Source organism: Brassica napus, chromosome C8 (assembly GCF_020379485.1).
Source record: "Brassica napus cultivar Da-Ae chromosome C8, Da-Ae, whole genome shotgun sequence".
In the NCBI taxonomy this organism is placed as follows: Eukaryota; Viridiplantae; Streptophyta; class Magnoliopsida; order Brassicales; family Brassicaceae; genus Brassica; species Brassica napus.
Window position 1 is genome coordinate 26,688,796 of NC_063451.1, and position 21,774 is coordinate 26,710,569.

General features: G+C 34.9%; 2 protein-coding genes and 2 pseudogenes across 2 annotated transcripts; all 4 read right to left on the reverse strand.

Annotated features, from left to right (window-relative positions):
* Window positions 1-6,768: 6,768 nt before the first annotated feature.
* LOC125591696 lies at window positions 6,769-11,511 on the reverse strand (annotated as a pseudogene).
* A 1,032-nt stretch (window positions 11,512-12,543) lies between these two features.
* Window positions 12,544-19,225, reverse strand: LOC125591698 (annotated as a pseudogene).
* On the reverse strand, window positions 17,576-18,821 carry LOC106363070. The gene is made up of 6 exons (XM_013802876.1): window positions 18,684-18,821; window positions 18,411-18,586; window positions 18,197-18,320; window positions 18,006-18,128; window positions 17,670-17,822; window positions 17,576-17,584 (listed from the first exon to the last, which is right to left on the reverse strand). The coding sequence occupies exons 1-6, from the start codon at window positions 18,819-18,821 to the stop codon at window positions 17,576-17,578; spliced, it is 723 nt and encodes a 240-aa protein (XP_013658330.1).
* On the reverse strand, window positions 18,886-21,347 carry LOC106363069 (replication protein A 70 kDa DNA-binding subunit-like). The gene is made up of 5 exons (XM_013802875.1): window positions 21,201-21,347; window positions 20,855-21,119; window positions 20,666-20,762; window positions 19,072-19,164; window positions 18,886-18,985 (listed from the first exon to the last, which is right to left on the reverse strand). The coding sequence occupies exons 1-5, from the start codon at window positions 21,345-21,347 to the stop codon at window positions 18,886-18,888; spliced, it is 702 nt and encodes a 233-aa protein (XP_013658329.1).
* Window positions 21,348-21,774: the final 427 nt, after the last annotated feature.

Below are 21,774 nucleotides of genomic sequence, written 5' to 3' on the forward strand. Positions count from 1 at the left end.
AAATTAAATCGAACCTTATTGATTTCCCACTTCTTCTTCCACTCGTGGATCTGCTTCCCATAGTTGTCCATAACTTTATGGACGAAGTGGTGATAGATAAAGAGCGTCTCATCGGAATTCCAGTTGAACTCTTGCTGAAAAAAAAACATAATTAGTAGAAAATTTATATTAAAGATTAAAAATATAAGTAATAAAATTAGAATACTTACCGCAAACTGACGAAACCACAGAACCTGCTTGTCGGTAGGGAAGTGAGTGAAAGTCGGATGTCCCCTGTCGAGGGACGAGTACATCATACGGTTGATCCATGCGCTGATCCCGTTCCCGGATCGGTTGAACCTAATAAAAAGAACAAACGGTTAATAATGAATCCAAATTTAAAGAAAAAAAAAGTTTAATTACCATGTTTGACCCCGTCCATGTGGATACGGAGTGAGATACGGAAGATGGTCACGACCGGGCTGTTGAACCAACTCCGCAACACTCATCACTCCCGGAGGACCCGGAGGAGCAGGAGCGGATGCAGCAGCGGAAGCGAGAGGAGCAGGAGCGGGTGCAGCAGAGGGAGATGTATGGTTGGAGCTGTGGGGCGAAGGAGAATCCTGAAAATGGCTGGAATCCCGAGACTGGTTCCCCGTACCACCACGACCACGACGCTGTCGAGGCCGGGTCTGATCATCATGAGACCTGTAAATTAAAAAAAAAATATTTAATAAATACAGAAATATATAAATTAATTTTTTTGTAAAAAAAAATCTCAAATAATTTAATCACAAAAAAAGATTTATAGATATTAAAAATATTTAATAAATATATAAAAATAGTTCTAATAAACAAAAAATAGTTTTAATAAATAAAAAATCGTTTAATAATTACAAAAAATAATTTTAATAATATATATATATATATATATATATATTAAAAATATTTTTAAATTCCAAATAATAGTTTTTAATCACAAAAAAAGTTTTATAGATATTAAAAAATGTTTTGTAAAATCTAAAAAATCGAATTTATATACAAAAAAGATTTTGTAAAATCCAAAAAATCGAATTTATATAGAAAAATCATTTTGTAAAATACAAAAATCGATTTTATATACAAAAATTGATTTTATAAATACAAAAAAAAATAAAAAAAATATAAAAAAAATATAAAAAAATTCTAAATCAATTCAACAAAACAAATTATTCAACCAAATCACAATTCTAAACCTATTATACAACCAAATCACAATCCAAACCAATCAGCCTAACAAAAATCTATCAAAACTACACAAAAACCTAACAAATAGAACCTAAGAGAGTGGGATAGGGTCCTTACATGATTTGTGTAAGAGAAGGGGGAGATCGCCGGAGATATCGTCGGATTTCAGGGGGAAATCGCCGGAGAGAAGAGAGGAGTCGCGCAGAGGAAGAAGAAAGAAATGGGGAAGAAGAAGGGGCTCGTGGTTATAAAACCTAGGGTCCGACGGACATTTTCCGTCGGAATTCTAATTTCAATTTTCGCGAAATATTTGCCCGGTAAAATGAAAATATTCCGAGGAAATTCCGACGGATAGTAAAATATCCATCGGAATTTCCTCGGAATATTCCGAGGAAATACCGAGGAACTAGTGTTTGGTGTTTCAAAACATCAATTTTTTTTTGCCGTATTTCATTTCTTATAAAATTGTAATGCATACCATTGAGGATTCTTTGTATAGATGAGCATAAACCATGAAATAACAAATTTCAATACTAATTGAAAGTATTCCCTTTACCGTTCATTAAAAGGTATAAGTGTTTCTCTTATGTTGTGGGATTTCGTTCATACAATCGGAAAAGTTTTAATTATACGGTAAGGAACAAATTTTTGACTTCATAATGAACGTAAGACACTTAATAAGGGTTATATAGGTGTTATTCAAACCGCAAAACGTTGTTTTCGGTTTAAAAACCTTATTTCCTCGGAATTTCCTCGGATTATTCCGAGGGAATTCCGAGGAAACCCTTTTCTTCCTCGGAATTCCGTCGGAATATTCCGAGGAAATTCCGAGGAACTAGTGTTTGGGGTTTCAATACGTCAACTTTTTTTTATAAACGGATCGATCGATGTATATATATCCAAAAACGCATCGATCGATCACTAAGATGGACCAAAGCGTAACAATGTGATCGATCGATTAGATTATCCCATCGATCGATCGAGAATCTCAAGCGTTCCTCGGAATGTCCTCGGAAAATCTCGTACGATTTTTTATAAACGGATCGATCGATGTATATATATCCAAAAACGCATCGATCGATCACTAAGATGGACCAAAGCGTAACAATGTGATCGATCGATTAGATTGTCCCATCGATCGATCGAACAAAATCTCGGGAGCCTTTTTTTAAACGCATCGATCGATCCGTATTTGTACAAAAATGCATCGATCGATGCGTGTGCGGGAAACAGAATTATAAGGCAAAACCCAAACTTTTTGGATCAAAACCTCAGAACTCTCATCCCCTCCGATTTCCCCTATAATTCGACCCCCCCCCTTTTTCTCTCTCTATAATCATCCGATTTGAACAATTTTGGGCTCTATTCCCCTTGATTTTTTGAGCTCTACCTGATTCCTACACTCGTTTTCACCCTAAGACAGGTATACTCCGCGAATCTCCACATTCTCAAATCGTGTTCTTGAGCAATTTTTTGGGTTTTGTGAATTTCTTATTTCCGTGTTGATTCCTTGATCAAATATGCATGAAACAGATGTTTAAACATGGAATAAAACACAATTGTCTGTGATCAACGAGTTTGGAACAGGATTTGAGATGATTTAGGGATTGAGAATTTTTTTCAATTTGGTTTTTTTTATCACAACTCGCTTGTTTTTTTATCAAAACATATACTGCATACTCACTTGTTTCAAAGATTCTATTTTGTAGAGAATGAAGCGCACGAAAACATCAACAAAGAAGAACACACAAGAAGAGGGTTCGTCTCAGCGAGAGAAGCAAAGGCCAAAGAAGTGGGATAAGTCTGATACCACCCACTACAACAACATGAAGAAGGTAGCCGTTCCGGCTACACAACTAGCATGTCCTGAGACGATGACAATATTGGGAATCAAATCAGACATTGAAGGCTGTTCCAGAACATGGGTCTAGGCCAACTATGCAACCTCAACGAACCCACTTATCCGGAGTTGGTACGCCAGTTCATAGCATCCACATACGTCAGCCATCCCGATGATAGCCATCAGGAAAGTTTTCTGGCATTCGTAGTGCAGAAAGTATACTTTGAGGTATCTTTCACAGACCTCTGCGGACTATTTGGATTGAGTGCAGGGGAGAGGACATCTGGTCTTTATTGGACTTCAGAGCTGTTGAACTTCTGGGAAACGATTGGCACAGGGGTTTATAGATCTTCTCAGGCAAAGGAGTCACTTATCCGGAGCCCAGTACTGAGATATGCCACACGCCTCATTGGCTCATTGCTATACGGGACAACCACGGCCGCATCAGTCACGCAATGGGAGTTGTGCCTCATGTACCAAGGTGTGAGGCATTTGCTACCGGCATTTGGAAACTCTACATTCCCACCTGCTACTGCCTTCAACATGGGAGCGGTGCTGGCCGCAAACTTAGCAGGATACAAGGGGAAAGTAACCAAATCCAAGAGCAGTGCATGTGGATTTGGTGCAGTGATTACTCGGATCCTTACACATGTGGGTGTAGACTGCGAGAACCATCAGGTAGCACTGGACAGATCGAACAACATTGCTTGGAACTACCTGGATGTCATTTCTCTAGTAAGTAAGGAGTTCATAGCTGGTCCCCACTCGAGGATCGATCGGGATGGTCCTTACGTCTACGTATTCCAGGACCGAGCGAAGAAAACACTCTACTGCCACCTGCCTCAGATCGGCCTGACTGCTCTACTTTCAGAGGCTGCAGTTGAGTTCCTACCCCCTGCTACCGCACTAGTAGACAAGCCATCCTTCTTCACGCCAAAATATCAGACCAAAGGCAAGGCCGTGGATGATGAAGAAGGAGAAGATGAGGCTGCACAAGCCATTCCAGATGATTCACAACCCCATCAGCTACTCCCATCAGACTCCAGCCAGTACAAGCTGCAAGAGCTTCCACCGAACGCCACTTCGCGCCAGCAACAACATTGGAGAGATCAGAGCATAAAGACAAACAACGACATGCTACACAAGATCTGGGCTGCCATTTCACGTATCAGGCCGTGTCGTTGCCAAAAGGATGATGTAGTTCATCGGGACAACTCTCCATCCAGCTCTGGTTCGGATTCGAGTGGTACACACAGGGTAAGAAAGAGGTCCAAGAGACCCAAAGATGCAGGAACATCTGGAGCAGGAGACGAGGAGTAGGAGCAATGTTTTTTTTTTCGGTTAATTTTGAACTTAGTTTTGAACTTAGTTTTTTTTTTATTTTTTTTCTTATAGGTGTTATTTTTCGGTTAATTTTGAACTTAGTTTTGACTTCATAATGAACGTAAGACACTTAATAAGGGTTATATAGGTGTTATTCAAACCGTAAAACGTTGTTTTCGGTTTAAAAACCCTATTTCCTCGGAATTTCCTTGGAATATTCCGAGGAAATTCCGAGGAAACCCTTTTCTTCCTCGGAATTCCGTCGAAATATTCCGAGGAAATTCCGAGGAACACTTGATATCCTCGATCGATCGATGGGATAATCTAATCGATCGATCACATTGTTACGCTTTGGTCCATCTTAGTAATTAAAGAGTTATTCTTGGGTTCACCCCCTAGGGTGAACCTCTAGATTCACTAGCCAATAGGATTTCATTATTTCAAATTCGATATCTTTTAAAAAAGGAAAAAAAATATTATCAAGTTATATTATGTTTTTAAAATAAAAAAGTAAAAAAAAAAATAGCAGCTACAGAAAAAAGAATTAAAAAAATATTTTTAACGTCGTCAGCAAAATACTAAACCTTAAATCCTAATCCCTAAACCCTAAATCCTAATCCCTAAACCCTAAATCATAAACCCTAAACCCTTGGGTAAACCTAAACCCTTGGGTAAACCCTAAATCCTTGGATAAACCCTAAACCCTTGGATAAACTCTAAACCCTTGGGTAAACCCTAAACCCTTGGATAAATCCTAAACTCTAAATAAAAACACTAAACCCTAAAACTTTAAACCCTGAATCCTAAACCCTAAACCCTCGAGTGTTTTCGTGTTTAGTGATTTTGATTTAGAGTTTAAGATTTGTCTTAGAGTTTAAGATTTATCCTAGAGTTTAGGGTTTACCCAAGGGTTTAGGATTTAGGGTTTAGGGATTAGGATTTAGGGTTTAATGTTTTGCTGACGACGTTAAAAATATTTTTTTTCTAATTATTACTATTTTTTATTTATTTCTTTTTACCTTTTAATTTTAGAAAGATAATATAATTTGACAATATTTTTGTTTCCTTTTTTAAAAGATATCGAATATGAAATAACACAATCCTATTGGTTGGTGAACCGAACCCAAGAATAAGTCTATGTTAAATACCATGTTTTTACGAGTACTCAAAATAAATGAGTTCCGAGATCCAATCCAATATCAAATATTATGTGGAGCTTTAAAATCTTGATCGGATGATCTTAACTAATATTCAGGATATATATGAAAATGATCTGCATATACATGTATAGTATAGTATAATACTGTAGACATGTATATTATACAAGACGAAATGCTCTTATTAAAAATGTGATGTACTGCAGTTATCATGATTAAGTTATCTGTTCAGACCTTGAACTTATGGACTACTTTCATAGAACATGTGAATTGCGTGAGAAAATAAAAAGAGTAATCCAGAAGTTTTACTCACGACCAGAACGGATATGCCACACAAGTGAACAAGTGTCGCTCGAGAGCCATACATCTTGTCAAAAGTTATGTTGGAAATCCATGACTATAATTGTTTTTACAAAAATTCCGGGCCAAAACCTATAATATTATTAGACCAGGGATAAAGAATAAGAGCAGATTGTTATCCTTCTATTTTTTTGGGTCAAATTCCTTAATTCTATTTATTATTATGTTTTAATACAAAAAAAAATATAGACCAAGGTTAATACATCAACTGGCCAGGCTTGGAAACCGAGCATATAACTTGGTTCCATTCTAAATACCATTGAATTCTGTGATCTATAGGTTCCGTTCTCTGTTTAGTATTTAGTTCACTATATTCTAATTTCTAACTATGCTAAAACAAAAAATAAATTATTTTACTCTATTTTGTTCTAACTTATTTATCAGTCGATTTATGTGTTTCACAAAATCACCTTTATTATTATCATTCTTGAGATATAGCTTCTCTTTCTTTCATTAATAAATCATAAATTAGGTATAATTAAAAAGGTGATTATACATTTGTAAAAGGGGGACAAAGAACGAAAAAACGTGTTAGGTAGATAGAAATATAAAAGGTACGTACCGAAGAAAGTTTCTTAAGACATCTAACATGTATCAGCAAAGTACATACATACAACATGTATTAGCAAAAAACAGCTAATATGTATTAGCAAAAAACAGCTAATATGTACTAACTGGAAAAGGATTGGCTAGTTAGAAGAAAAAAATGTCATGGTGGCATCTTTATCAAGTTTTTTTTAATACTAACCTGGCATCTCTATATTTGACAAAAAAAAAAAAAAAAAAACCTGCATCTCTATCAAGTTAGACAATCAGCATTGGTGCAATTTTCAATAGATCTCTCAGTAATTAAAATAATACATGAAAAAAAGAAGGTAAAGAAACAGATGAGAGAGACAAGAAAACGTTTCTTTATGAAGAGATTTTGTCCGAAATCATGAGAAGCGTTGGCCACTTGTCTGTTATTTATTGATCTATATTTTTCTAATATTAAACTTTTTGTCAGAAAAACTTGATAGAATTTAAGAGAAACTTGATAAAATTTATACCGCTGCGGATGCCATTAGAGTATCTCCAACCTATAATACTATTTTAGTGTCAAAATCACATTATTTTAGTGTCATTTCAGCACTAAAAAAAGTTCTTCTCCAACCATAACACTAAACTTTACACTAAAAGTTATTTTATAATATTATATGTATTTATGTTTTTATTTGTTATTTATTTAATTGTCTATTTTATTAATAAATTAAGTGAATAGTATTTAATGGGGTGAATAGTATTTTAGTGTCGTAAATAGTATAACACCAAATTTGGTGTGAAATTATAGTGTTGCACTAAAATGGTGTGATTGTTAGTGTTGGGTTGGAGAAGGTTTTTGTGTCAAAATCACACTAAAATAGTGTTTTGGAGTTGGGTTGGAGATGGTCTTAGAGCACCATTAATGGGAGTGCTTAAGGGAGGGCTAAAGGGTGGATCCCACCATAAGAGAGGAAAAAGTGGTGCCAAAAATGCCAAATTAAGCACCGAGGCTTGCACTGTTTCGCGGACTCCACTGACACGTGGCGACCCACGATTGGTTTGTTTTTAGTTTTTTTTTTTTAATCAGACAAAAAAAATCTTAAGCACCCCATTTGGGGTTTATGTGTTAAAGATGCTTTTAAAATATGTATTATGTATATATATATGTATGTATATATCATATAGATATAAATATTTGTGGGGTCCACAATTTTTGTGGAACTCCATAGGCAAAGATTTTTAAAATGAGATTTTTAGAACATTTGCCTATGGGGTTTCACAAAAATTATGGACCCTACAAATATTTATACATATATATACATATACATAATATTTATTTTAAGAATTCCAAAGGGAAAAACCCTGTTGGAGGTGGTCTTGGTATACATATTTTTACATAAAGCAGCCCACCCTCAAAACAATAATCAGAAAACAACCTAGTACAGTAGATATCTTTTAAAATTTTAGATCTCAGGTTTTACTTTAGCAACATGCAACATGCATGTAAGTACAAAAAAAAAAAAAAAAAACATGCAACATTATTTAAACGTGCAAAATAAAACAAGAAAAATCTACTCTTATCTTCGAAGATTATAGAGGGGCATCGTGAACATGCATTTACAACCTCTTATTTTTCTTATATCTCGACAAGAGAAACTGCTTGTTACTGTCATTTATTTTGTGAAAGGGGTGTTTACGTATGTTTCTTGCTTTTACGTTTACGTCTTACAATAGAAGGCATATAAATTATATAATTACGACTCGTATACGGATTTCGGATACCTACCAGGTAAAACGAATATATATTTCTTAATTAACATTCATACAAAAAGCGAATAATAATAAACAGCATGGATAAAACTAACATGTACTTATCCCGTTATAAAAAAAATATTTTGTCAATATGAAAGTGCTGTAAAGGGTTTCTTTTATTAAAACTTGTTAATAAACCTTTGGATCTTTTCATATAAGTTATAAACTAGACCTGGACCCACGGTTCGTTTCGGTTTGATATTAATGATATTTTTATAATTTATGTAATTTTCGATATTATATATATTATATTATATGGTGGTTTAAAATGTTTAAATGATGAATTAGATTAGTTATTTATATCTAAATTGTTAGAAAGATGTTTGTTACGTATATAGTTTGTAAGTTGTTTTTTGTTAATTTTATATTCAACAAAACAAATATTTGATATGTATTTTTTCACTCATCCACTTGCATGGATTATTTTGTTAACATATGAAGAAATGAATAAGTTCATATTAAATTATTAACCATATTTAGTTATAGACTAATTATATTTGGACAGATTTTATTTCCACTTTCAAATTTGAATTTATAGTTTTTAAAAATATGCTCATTTTTAATAGGATAGATATTAAATAATTTATATATTTGAAAGCAATTTATATTATTTATAAATGGGCTTTGTAAATTTTGGTGATAGATATATAAACATAATCATAAAATTTCCTAACCCAAATTCTACTGAAAAATGAACAAAGGCCCAAAAACATTATTAACAACTTTACGTAGGAAAAAAAACAGTTATGAGATGAAAAAAAACTCGATGAATTGAAAGCGCGAGTCTAGGTCGGATGAGGAATTCAGCGAATTCGTGGGAGAACTTCAAAAGATTTGCGATTAACATCTGGATTTAGAAGAAGTAATGAACGGATTAATAGACACAAGCAAGGTACCAATTCATCAATTGTTTATCTCTGTTTAATAACCTCTTGTTAAATCTTTTTGATATTAAAAAACGTTTTTTTTGTTTAGAACAGGAGATATGTTTGCTTGATTGTCTATGAAATCAAGACATAGAAGAAGAAAAAGTAGATATGGATACGATGGATTGAAGAAACGCCTCATGCTTCGGTGGTGATGTATGTTATTTAGTCAATCAGGGGAAGCATATAGAGATGATTCCAGGAGATTGGAAAGGTTGCAATGAATCAGAGATAAACAATTGTCCGGAGACTCTTAGCTTGATCGAAAGATGCCAGACGGATTTCTCAGCTCCTTCCTTAGAATCACTGAGGCACTATGTTCTGCAAGGTACTAATTAAATTGTTTATCTCTGTTTAACAATTGATACGATGGATTGAAGAACAATCTCCTTGGTTTCAGTGGTGATGTATGTTTTTAATCAATCAAAGAAAGAGGAAGAATATAGAAATGAGTCCAGAATATTGGGAAGGTTGCAATATTCAATCAGGGCCGCACCATTGTCCCTAGACTCTGTACTTGATCGAAAGATGCCAGCCTGATTTTCCAGCTCCTTCCTTAGAATCACTCATGGTATTTTTTCAACGTCAGACTTATCATCGACCACATACTTTGTTATGTATTTATGCTATTAACTGAAATGCTAGTTTTTTTTTTTTGAAACACTACTGAAAGGCTAGTTGATATTACTTAAATATACATAGAAGGTGATTATATTTTATTAACTTTAACAGAATATATGGTGTTCAGGTAACAGAAATCAGTTTTTTGATTTTCGAACTGGGCAATGAAGCGGACAACAGATCAGTTAAAACACCACAAGATTAGTAAATTGATGATACATCTTTCTTTAACAGAAGTATATAAAACGTATTACTTTGAAATATAGCTAATAATTAGTTGTTTTTAATTATTAATTCTAATATATTTGCTGGAGCATCCATGTTAGGTACTAATATATTTATGTTTAAAAAAAACAGGTCGAAGATCAATGGACTAAGGAATTTCGAGTTAAGCTTCATCTTGTATCATCTAATCTATTAAGGAGCATAAGGTATATCAAAAGAGTATATATTTATGTATATAGTTAGAAACTGCTAGGACTGAAAGGGGAACTATTTTGTTTCAGTGAGATCGATACTTGGTTAGTGACATGATAATCTTATCTATATTAATATAGACGCTTTCATGTTTATATAACAGATTAGGAAGAGTGCAAGATTGTAAACATTTAGTTAACTAACATATAGAATGATCGTAACAAACGTTGGTCACAAATGTAGATTTTCTTAGACACGTTTACAAAAGAAGTTTTTTCATTTGCTGCTCTCATAAACTGTGTGCTGTTTGAATGATTGTGTTATCACCAACTAAATCATAATAATCAACGTTTAAATGAAGAAAAAAACAATTGAAACTGTTTCTTTATTGTTCTGCAAAACCAGAAAATAAGTAGAAAGTGTGCTTAGTTTAGATGGTGTCTCGAGAAACAGAAAATACGCATGTCTTGTTTGTAAAGCTCTGAAACCTGTATTCGAAAAAAAGTAGACAAAATTACTGATGAATATATATCTAATTCACGAAATAAATAGATGACAACCCAGAAGAAAAATTTACCTAGTCACTGATACTATTCCAGGTTAGCAAAAACTTCTTTGAAGACAACATTTGTAGTTTTCTTTTGAGGTTTACCATCTTTGTCGACAGCGAGAATTTTCAATCCTTTTTTAGAAGTGACCCTAGAAACAGCATCGTAGAGTTGTCCATGTGAAAACACAGGTCTTGGTAGAAAAAATACCAACCTCGGAAAGGGATTGTCCTTGGCTTTTGTTTATTGTAATAGCAAAAGCCACTGCCAGAGGCAATTGCCTTCTGCGCATCTTAAAAGGCAGTCGAGTATCTGATGGTGTTATCAACAATCTAGGAATGTATACTAATTTTCCAACCTTTTCTCCAGTTATAATCCTAGCTTGAACCATAAAGTCCATGAGTTGAGTGATCTGTAGTCTAGTGCCGTTCATTAACCCAGCAGAAGGCTGACAGTTTCGCAGAACCATAACTGGACAACCAATCTTCAATCTAAGCCTATGATTCGGTAAACCAGACACCTTAATAGTGTTAAGAAAATCAGGTCCTAGTGCTTCATTGTTTACTGAACCCTTGTCTCTTGGGTCTATACTGTCGGCACTGTAGTAGATTTTCTCATCACCTGAAATCGAAACTAAATTATTAGTACATATCTTGTATACATCTAAGTAGGAAAAAATAAGAATGTAAAATATAAACCTACCATCCAACCGATCCAGCATGTACTCATTAATCATATTGACATCTTCATTAGTTGGACATAGGATAGCTCTCTCTTGAAAAAATTTGGCCTCTTTCTTTTCATGCAGAGAAGCAGTATCGCCATAAATGGCTGAGCTGATTGCTTCTATAGGATCTTTAGAGTCTGAAATAAGAATTTATGGTGGAATATCGATCTCCGCTTCACCATCATTAGGCTCTGCAAGTTTTGCCATCCCCAATTTTTAATATCCAATCTGAAAAATCTCTAAGATCTGCAGCCTCTTCTGGTGACAAACCATCTGATAACAAACGCATGTTCTTGGTGAGCTTCAGCACTTTGCAGTGCTCCCAAAGATATGACGAATTCAGAGAAGCTAAGACGATCTCAGCCCTACCAGCTCCATTTATAACAGGAAGAACCTGCCTAAAGTCACCCCCAAAGACAATAACCTTTTCCACCAAAAGGTTGGTTTGCATGCTTCCCAACTATATCAGATAAGCTCCTATCCAAAGCTTCAAAACAATGTTTGCCCATCATCGGCGCTTCGTCCCATATAATAAGTGATGATTCTTTGACCAAATTAGCTTGATCAGTTCCAGGCTCCATAGTGCACGATGAAAACTCGTCTGGATTTAACGAAATACCAAACCTTGAATGAGCAGTCCTACCACCAGGTAGTAATAAAGAAGCAATGCCACTTGATGCAACGTTTAGAAAAATATCTCCTCTACATCTAATAGCTGCAGAAAGTAACTTCCAGAGAAAGGTTTTCCCAGTTCCACCAAATCCATAAACAAAAAACATTCCACCATTTCTTTCATTCACAGCAGCAAGGATCTGATCATAAATTTCTTTTGCTCATCTGTCAGTTTCGGAATATCTCTATCAAGAGTCTCTAACAATGTTTCTCGAGAATAACTGCGCTCATCCACTATCAGGACATTGAAATCCTGAGCACTTGTCTTTGGCAGCTTTGGCTTCTTCGTTAATCTTGGTAGAGACGTACCATTACGTCTCAAGAGCTTCTCAATCTCTAGCAAAGCATACTTCTTTTTGTCGTCGCTCAACAATAATCCTACAGAAAAAAATTGTAGATATAAGATACATGGTTAGTCCAAAATAGGAATTGAAATTGTAGGTAAAACTAATATAAAGATGAATTCGGAATGAATATTCATACATGGCCTATTCAAATATTTTCTTCTATTATGCTCTATATCTTCAGCCAAAAACTGCCACGTGTTTTCCCATACAACCTTTGGCTGAGAGAGTGTGTTACTCATAAGCATAATAACAAACACCTCTCGTAGATCACTTGCAGAGCATTCGTAGCTTATCCTTACAAGATCATCAATGTACTCCTGATCATCATCTAATAATCCACGAGCAAAACACGCATCTTTGTATTCAGGATAGAGAACTCCCTCATAGGTCTTAATGTCATCATAACTGGTAGGCCCTCTGACAATGTTCAACAATATGCGCAAGTAATAAGCGGCTTCTTGTTTCCGAGGAGCATAATTTATTCTTCCTAAACAGAAACCTCTTTTCCGCTTCTTGAACTTCTTAGACCGCTTGTCAAAGATATAGAAGATAGGAATCTGAGCATAAGTCAGTGTTCTTGCAAACTCATCGATTTTATTCAACTCGAACCATGCTAAGAACATTGTCTTCTCAATGAGCTTACGACTGATCACTGCTTTCAGCTTATCCTTTCCCTTAAGAGTAATCAATCACTTGTTTTCTTGGTAGATGAAAACTAAGCTTCTCAACAGCAGTTGATCGATAGTGAATAGGAAATTTGAAGATTCGCCAAGCTGATTCACAAGAAGACACATATCTGCATAACAAAAAAAACTCATTAGAAACTGAAAAATGATGATCAAATCTAACAATTATAAAACGTTTTCTATTAATTACATACCTGCAATCGAAAAAGTCCTTCAGTTCATTTCTTTTCTTTTCTATCTTTTCCACAGTAATCTCTTCATTGCCTAACTCGTTAGCAACAATGTGATCTGGCGGTTCCACGGCAATAGTCACACGATCTTGTCCCTTATTTATGTACTTGAATAAGTACTTGATAGATCCAGTTTGGTTGCACCACTCCACATTAATATGAGCTCGGAAACGTAGAGATAGTCTCTTGTTATATGGAATAACAAACCGATTGTCACATTTCAATCCATTCTTGAGGACAAAGTTCTCTGACTGTTCGCGCCTCCTATAAATGGGAAATCCTTCTTTATTAATAGTGGTCTTCTCAGCAAATGGTTTAGGATACGACTTAGAGCACAAACCATTCTCCATACATGGAGAATTCATATTAGCTGCTCCACAAAGACCATGAATCATCATATCCTTAATAACTTCATAAAGCTCAGGTTCTTCCGATTTATCAGGAATATCTGCAGAAATGATATTGTCAATGTCATTGATTGTAGGAAACTTGTGCAAAGGATCCATGAATAAGAGAATGTGTGCGTGTGGTAGACCACGTTTCTGGAACTCAACTGTGTACATAGCTGTAAAAAAAAAATACTTATTAGACATATGATCAACGAAGTCAAAACATGTTTAAAAATAATAACACTATTTATAACTTACATGAAACAGTCTTTCCAAGAAGATTTTTTTTGGTTAAGTCATCCATCAATGAATCAAGTTTCATCTTGAAGATCCTACAAACAATATCTGATCTATCTTCTGCCTTTAGCTTCTGAGACTTAACATATCTTGTGATCTCCGGCCATTTCGGATTACAAGTGAAAGTAATGAAAAAATCTGGAAATCCAAAATGCTTACATACTGTCATAGCATCCAAGTAAATATTCTTCATATATCTAGGACTCCCTGTGAATGATGCTGGTAACACGAACTCTGATCCTTGATCACTCATATCGACCTTTCCTGCATTCTCAGACTTTTTGATAGAGTCATACCTATCAGATCGCAAAGTAGGTTGATTAAATCTCAGATAGCGTAGGCGATTAGACTCTATAGTAGTGTAGGCATCCACCAAGAACTGCTGAAATAGTCTCCTCGAATGCAACAGAGAATGAGACTCGTTCTTACGTTCATGAAGGCGGAAAGCAAAGAACTGTCGCATACTGATATTAGGCTTCTTCTGTTTCATTGTAGCTTTTGTTACACCTTTCTTGATACCAAGTCTGAATCCATCTTCTCCATAAGTAAATAACAGAGGGTATTGAAGGGCAAGATAAGAAGCATGTATCTCGTTTATTCGCAGTAGGTTTCCTGATTTTTGTTGTAGTACAATATCCCTGTTATCCATATCTAGAGAGAAATCCCCTGGAATGAGAGCAACAACTTCAGAAGCTGTGGGAGTATTATATGTCCTCCCATCCTTAGATCGATCACTTACAATCCTCATATGAAATGAATCTTCTGGTTGTATTTTAAATCGATCTCTCGCTGTTCTAAACTTCTTAACATATGGATTCACTTCATCCAACATCTTAATCAACTTCTCAATAATATCTTTCCTCAGAGTATCCTTCTTATTGGTCTGTAACCCCTGTCTACCAGAGCTGCAAAACAATGAATAAAAGATCAGAATTCTAACTACACTGTATATTGAATACAAATTTCATTTAAGCCACGTTAAATAACAGAGTTATTACCTCAAACATTTTGCTCGGTTATCAACTTCATTTTCTGTGTCAGCTATGTAAAGCTGTCCGAACTTTGCTTGACTGTCATTATTAGGAGTTAAGCTGCCCATAAGATGATAATTTTCACCTTGTAGAACCAACACTGGTGGTCCTTTCCTCTTTTGAGCAGATCTCTTTACTTTCTCACCAAGTGAAGAAAATGAAAAGATCATGTTATAAGGTCTCATATTCTTCTGGAAATGCTTGCTTTCTGAATCATCACCTTCCATCAACCTTTTTAGAACACTTGGTGGTTCTTTCAATAAAGGCAATTGCACTTGTCCTTGCATACAACATAGTGAAAATGTAGGATTCTTAGCATTCCGGCGTTTATTCAACCTTTCTCCATACCACATCATTGCACCACAATGTGAACATGTATATTTTGGATCACCTTCATCAGTATATTCTGAATTTACAAAAAAAAACTGAGAAATTAGGCACACACTTGAAAAAAATGATACAATCATGATCAATAGTTTTTTTATTTTAAAAAGACAATACCATCTTTGTTTTGTCCTTTTGTAGCTGCTGTAGACGAAGGTCCATCAACATCTTCAGTTTCATATTCTGAATCAGTAGTATCTAAAGAGCTACAATCAAACTCAAGTTCACCAGTTTCATCGACTATTGCTGGAAAACAAATGCAAATGTAGCTTAGATGAAGTTAATTGTTATAGTACTGATTAAAAATATACATATATTAAAACGTGAAAACAAACCTCCAAAGTCGGGTTCTGGAATAACCGTAGGAGATGGTGATTCTTGATTTTCATAACCCAAAGAAAAGTCAATATTTGTAATGTCTTTCAAAATATTTGATGTCCCTTTCCTTTGACGCTTATCAGGCAACTTCTTAAATGAGTTCTCTTTTGTTTTTTGCAGGATAGATGCTAAAGGCATGAAGGGAATGGAAGTGATTACTGCAAAGCTTTGGCAAAAGAAACCAAAAGAGGTAATAGTTCAAACTTACATGATGGAGTTCTGAAACAATTTTTCTGACTTGATCTCTTTGAGAGTTGTTTTGCACAAAATTCTCGAGCTAGAGAAATATATACACGTTTAAAAAAAATAGTTTAAAGCCTGCAGCTACATTTAAAATAATCTAAAGCCTGCAAGTATTGACCAGAACAGAATATTTACGTGTGTTGTTTTGTTTTCTCTGCTCAAATGAGAGGCCAGTTGAGAATGGCTTCTGTGGCTGCAGGAATGGAGCTGAGATCAAGTGAATAAAAAAAGGTGTCATCTTTTCAATACCTGAAATCAGTGCATTGCCATTCTCTATACAAAGCAACAGGTACTTTTTCATCACGTACATGTCAAATTCGTCAAACAGCTGCTCTGTTTTGGTGAGTCTGATGTTTGGTTAGTCAAAATATCAAGTCCTGAAAGGAAAATCCAGAATATAACTTTCATGTCAGAGCCTGTCAAAAAAGCTATTATCTATAAAAAGTCTAAAAAGGTTAGGATGATACACTAACCAAGTACACATCTCCGTTTATTTCGTGGTGTCTGAGGTGATAGCATGCTGATTTGCTGATATAAGGAATGTGTATTAGGTGGAACATTCCTTCCTTCCATAGCCTCAAACAGCCTGTAATAGACTGATCGCAATGGAATGTCCTGATTTGTGATTGAATTTGAACAAAACTGACTTGCATTGCTGAATGTTCTTTTATCCTTCAAGGTTTCTGGAGTGATATTGTGGTTAGCTCGATCTCCACTGTGATAATCTGTTTTTTTCCTCTTCATGCTGTGACTTCGTGGTTTTTTTTCACGTTAAACTGAGATGTAATCGATTGAAAACACGGAGAGGCAGGAGAAGGTTTAAAAGCAATACGTTCTTTGGTGTCTAAATCCAAAATACGATTTTCAATAACCTAATAATTAGGAGTATAATTTTTTTGTTTATAATATAAATGTAGGAAGTAAATATATATGTTAATATTCTTGAACAGAAATTTACATAATTGATACATCTTTCTTTAACAGAAGTATATAAAACGTATTGCTTTGAAATATAGCTAAGAATTAGTTGTTTTTAATTATTAATCGTAAATATTCTGTGCTGGAGCATCCATGTTAGGTACTAATATATTTATGTTTTAAAAAAATAGGTTGAAGATCAATGGACTAAGGAATTTTGAGTTAAGCTTCATCTTGTATCAGCTAATCTACTAAGGAGCATAAGGTATGTCAAAAGAGTCTATATTTATGTATATAGTTAGAAACTGCTAGGACTGAAAGGGGAACTATTTTGTTTCAGTGAGATACTTGGTTAGTGTCCAGATTATCTTATCTAAATTAATATAGACTCTTTCATATTAATATATTAGATTAGGAAGAGTGCAAGATTGTAAACATTTATTTAACTGAATATTATAATATAAAAACACAAACTTATAACTCATTCGTCCATCTTATTCAAATCGATAAAATAAATAAAACAAATAAATAGGAAAAGAAATTATTGTTTCTGAATAAAGCAATGCAAAAACCAAGATTAAAAAATTGAAAAAAACCAACATAAAATGAAAAACATTCTTCTTATGCAGTGTTACTCTTCCTTTTCCTTTTTCCACTTTGATGGAGGTGCACAACTTTTTAAAAGTAGAAGTTATGTCTGGGAGATCAGCATCTTCCTCTTTGCGTTTTGCAGAAGGTGTTTTGCATTCTTCTGAATCATTCTGACTGTTTCCTTCCAGCATGAGCACCTAATATACATAATTATACAGTTAGCAAAACTATAATATAATAAACTTTACGTTATTACAATGTATGTATAATCTAGATAACAAACTCACTTCACCAGAAGACACTGTAAAAGATGATGTGCCAATCATTGAGGTTGGCTCGGATTGAGATTCCACTTTAAGAATGTGATCTCAAGACCAGACCTCAAGAACTCTAAATGTTGCTGCCCCATCCCTCACATTGTCAGATTTCACAGAAATGCCAAAACAAAAAGATTTTCCTTCTAAAGCTCTGACTTGTACTGGTAGGAGCTCTGGATCTTCAATCTGTGTTATACATAAAATAGGGTTTGCGCATATTAAATCAAATTCTTAAAAGCAGGAACCAAACTTACCTCATCATAGGAGTCATCCCACAAATCAACAGCTTCATGTCCAACAATGGTCTTAGCAACAGTGTTCAGCAACAGCAACTTACATGTTTCCGTGTCATCCCTCACAATCAAATGAAGCTTGAACCTATTACAGTGCACAAATTTCTTATATAGTGGTGTGAAAATATATTAGCAATTTGAATAAAGAACTAAAGATTTGAAAATATGCTCTTACACAGGTATCACTTCATTGATTTTAACTTGGCACTTCTCACAACGCCAAAGTTGGATATCATCATGGGTTGATTGAAGTTTGATGGCACGATGTTTGCAACCTTTATGCCCAAAGTAGAACCATGACCAATCAGTGTCAACAGCTTCAATTGAACAAATGATTTTGCAGTTCTCCACCTAGAAATATATGATCACGTTTATATTACAATAATATTAGGGGCACTCTACTAATAAAAATCTTTAGTAAATAATAAATCTTCTGTAGAAATATAACCTGATTCGAAACAAAGAGTTCGGAAATCATCTTGATCTCAACCTTGTTCCAGTCATCTTCTTGTAAAACGATTTCTTTCCTACCGTTTTTCTTCTCAATAATAGCAAGAGGAAGCTCATCTTCCGGCAGCCAATACATATATGTAAAAAATCACAACTGTCTTAACATATAGATATAACAAAAAAAATAAGTTCAACAAAACTTACTTCTCCTTGAACTGTAATGCTTTCTCCATAGTTGGATCAAGATAAACAATGGATGCATCAAAAGCATTTGTGATTTGCACCTCACCTATTAACACCCTGATAGAATTAGGCACATAAAAAGAATACAATAATTTGAAAACGCATTTAAAGAAATACCTCTGTAAAAACTGATTTTGGCAAACCTGATCAAACAGATCAGTGGTTGCTCACGTTCAACATAAGCCTCCATTTTCTCTGCATATTTTCCCCATAAACAACATGCAAGGTCCTTACCACTAAAAAAGAACAACTATTAGCGCAAGTAAATCAGTAAATCGTGTTCGCAAGCCGAAATCAATTATATAAATGATGTTAGGAGTTTTCAAGGCTCCTAAGACAAATCTTGTAGTATAGTGATTGTCGAACCAGTTCTGAGGGATATCAAAGCACTGAGAATGCAAGTACTCACTTAATCTAAGTGCAACCAATGATTTAGATGGGTTTTAAGCTATGACTAAAACTAGAAAGCAATAACAGAATGATACTTTCTTGACTAAGGGAAAAGAGAACTCATGGGCATAGGGATTAGACCTTGGGTGATCAAGTATCGAACTAAGGATGGCAAATGATCAATCAAACTATCAACCTTAAGCCTAGACACAATTCTAAGCAAGCTCTATGTCTAGATGAATACTCATTTGCTAACATATCTCAAACATCAAATGTCTTTGGTTGAATAATATGAAAGCAATCATTACTAACAAGTCTATTAGCTATCTTAGCATCTTTAACAACAAATGTCTTTGGCAAAGTATACTAAAAGCTTAGGAGAGTTGTCTCAGGCATTTCATCAAACACCTTTCGGGTGGGAAATGCCTATTGATCAACTTTTGAGTGGCCAACTCAGAAGATGCATTAAGAATACTCTACTAGCAAGGAACAAGAATGATCTACACTAAAACATCCTAGAACTAACCTAATCACCCTTAATCTCCCTAACCCATGAATTCAAAAGGTGATTACTCACTAATCTCCATGATTCCTCTTAAACCCATATTGGATTTCAGATTAATCATGTAGAGAAATAGATAAGAAATCAACAAGAACACAAGAACATAACAATCAAAATCCAAGAGATAAACTTCTCAAGAGAGTTTTTTGTGTATTTCTCAATAGATCCAAAAATAATCTCTCTGGTGGCTACCAAAGATGTTTAAAACATAGGTTTTTCCAAGTGCAAAACGTCCAAAATAAATTGCAAAAAGGTCCTCGGGAAATCATGATTTTCGGCAGCAAAGTAACGCGGAGCGACTTGCAGGTGTCGCTCCGGGAAGTCGCTCCAAAGCCGATTTTTGGTGTCTCCGGGTGAGAGGTCGCGAGCGACTTTGGTGTGTCGCTCCAACGGGTCGCTCTGGATCGGGAGCGACCTTGGTAGGTCGCTCTGAGAGGTCGCTCCAGGGTCATCTAAGACGGTTCGGAGTAACGAGAACGCAAGCGACTTCATGGCGTCGCTTTAGGAAGGTCGCTCTGAGAGGTGGGACACAGCGACTTCGTGATGTCGCTCCGGGAGGTCGCTCCCATGCTCTGCTCGTTTAATGATCACCTATTTCACCTCCTTCGAGCTCCAAATGCATCCAAATGTCCCTAAGAACTCCATGTGGCACTCCAGTACCTAATAGAGACTCATGTATGCAAAATGCAACCTAAACATGTCTAAATCCTAATCTCTATGATGAAAATGCACATGGATGAATAGATAAAACAATGCAAATATGCAAGATATCAATAAAAACATACTTTGCATCTAACAAACGAAATTGAACTTTCTTGCGTTCCTGTCCTTTAACTTGGATGGTTTGAACTGGTTCAAGGCTTACGATTTTCCCCATAACATCTTTAAGATGAAAAAACACATTAGTATAGAGAAGAACATTCAAAACCAGAAACTGAAACTAAATATCCAAAACATTCATATATAGGTATTACCAATAAGGAAGTTAGTCTTTAAGGTCCCATCAATGATGTCCTCGTATCTAGGAAGAGATAGGAAGATGCTATATTCAATTAGGTCAGAATTTGATATCACAGTTTCGTCACTGATCGTTATCTTGTATGGATGGCTTGTTGGCCGATATTGGCCTGATGCTTGCGAAACAGAAAACGTTGTGAGAACACGCCATTTTCCCAGGGGTAGCTTTCGCTGGACACTTAAAATGTGATTCCTTTTGCACGTAGCACTAATCTTTTCACCCTATAAAAGAAAAACAACATCATGTAAGTTATGCATATTAAGGAACACTAAAAAAATGACTGATTGCATTTTGAAACTTACTTGTTCATCAGTCAGAACCATTTGAAGAGTCTCCCCACCAAAACCAGTGTTTTGCAGCCATGAATGTAGCACTTTCACTTGAGATCGCCATTTAGTCTTAAATGGTTTCAAGTCTTTGACAGGCGTGAGACTTGCGTTGTTTGACATTTTATGTGTTCTGGTTTAGATCGCAAAATGAATGATGTTATTGAACGTAAGAGAGGAGATATATATAGATATATAGGTGATATTTTGATGATAGGTAAATCAAAACTAATTATTAAAAAACTTGATGAGCAAGTTGTTCACGATAAGGAATATACTTAATAAGAGGATATTTTTTAAAAGATTTTGTGGTTACAATTTTATCACGTAATCACAATTACGAATGTTTAAATTTACGAAAAATCGTAATAAATCGACCCTATATTATCGTGATTAGCAAGTATTTTGATGGATATTATAAATGTGAAACCTTAAATGTAGAGGATTATTTATGTTAAGTATTTAAGATAATGAAGATTTAAAGGATAGTTAGTTGATTTGTTACGATTTTGAATTGATATTATCCGATGTATTGTTTAAATGATATGTG

Excerpts from the sequence above, each read along its gene's own strand:
- LOC106363070 (XM_013802876.1), bottom strand. The coding sequence starts at position 18,821 with ATGTATTGGCTGCCGGAAGATGAGCTTCCTCTTGCTATTATTGAGAAG. Across the intron at positions 18,129-18,196 it reads GGGATGACTCCTATGATGAG|ATTGAAGATCCAGAGCTCCT; the intron begins GTAAGTTTGGTT and ends TGTATAACACAG. Across the intron at positions 17,823-18,005 it reads CAACATTTAGAGTTCTTGAG|GTGCTCATGCTGGAAGGAAA; the intron begins GTCTGGTCTTGA and ends TATGTATATTAG.
- LOC106363069 (XM_013802875.1), bottom strand. The coding sequence starts at position 21,347 with ATGTCAAACAACGCAAGTCTCACGCCTGTCAAAGACTTGAAACCATTT. Across the intron at positions 21,120-21,200 it reads TGGTTCTGACTGATGAACAA|GGTGAAAAGATTAGTGCTAC; the intron begins GTAAGTTTCAAA and ends TTTCTTTTATAG. Across the intron at positions 18,986-19,071 it reads CCACTGATCTGTTTGATCAG|GGTGTTAATAGGTGAGGTGC; the intron begins GTTTGCCAAAAT and ends TAATTCTATCAG.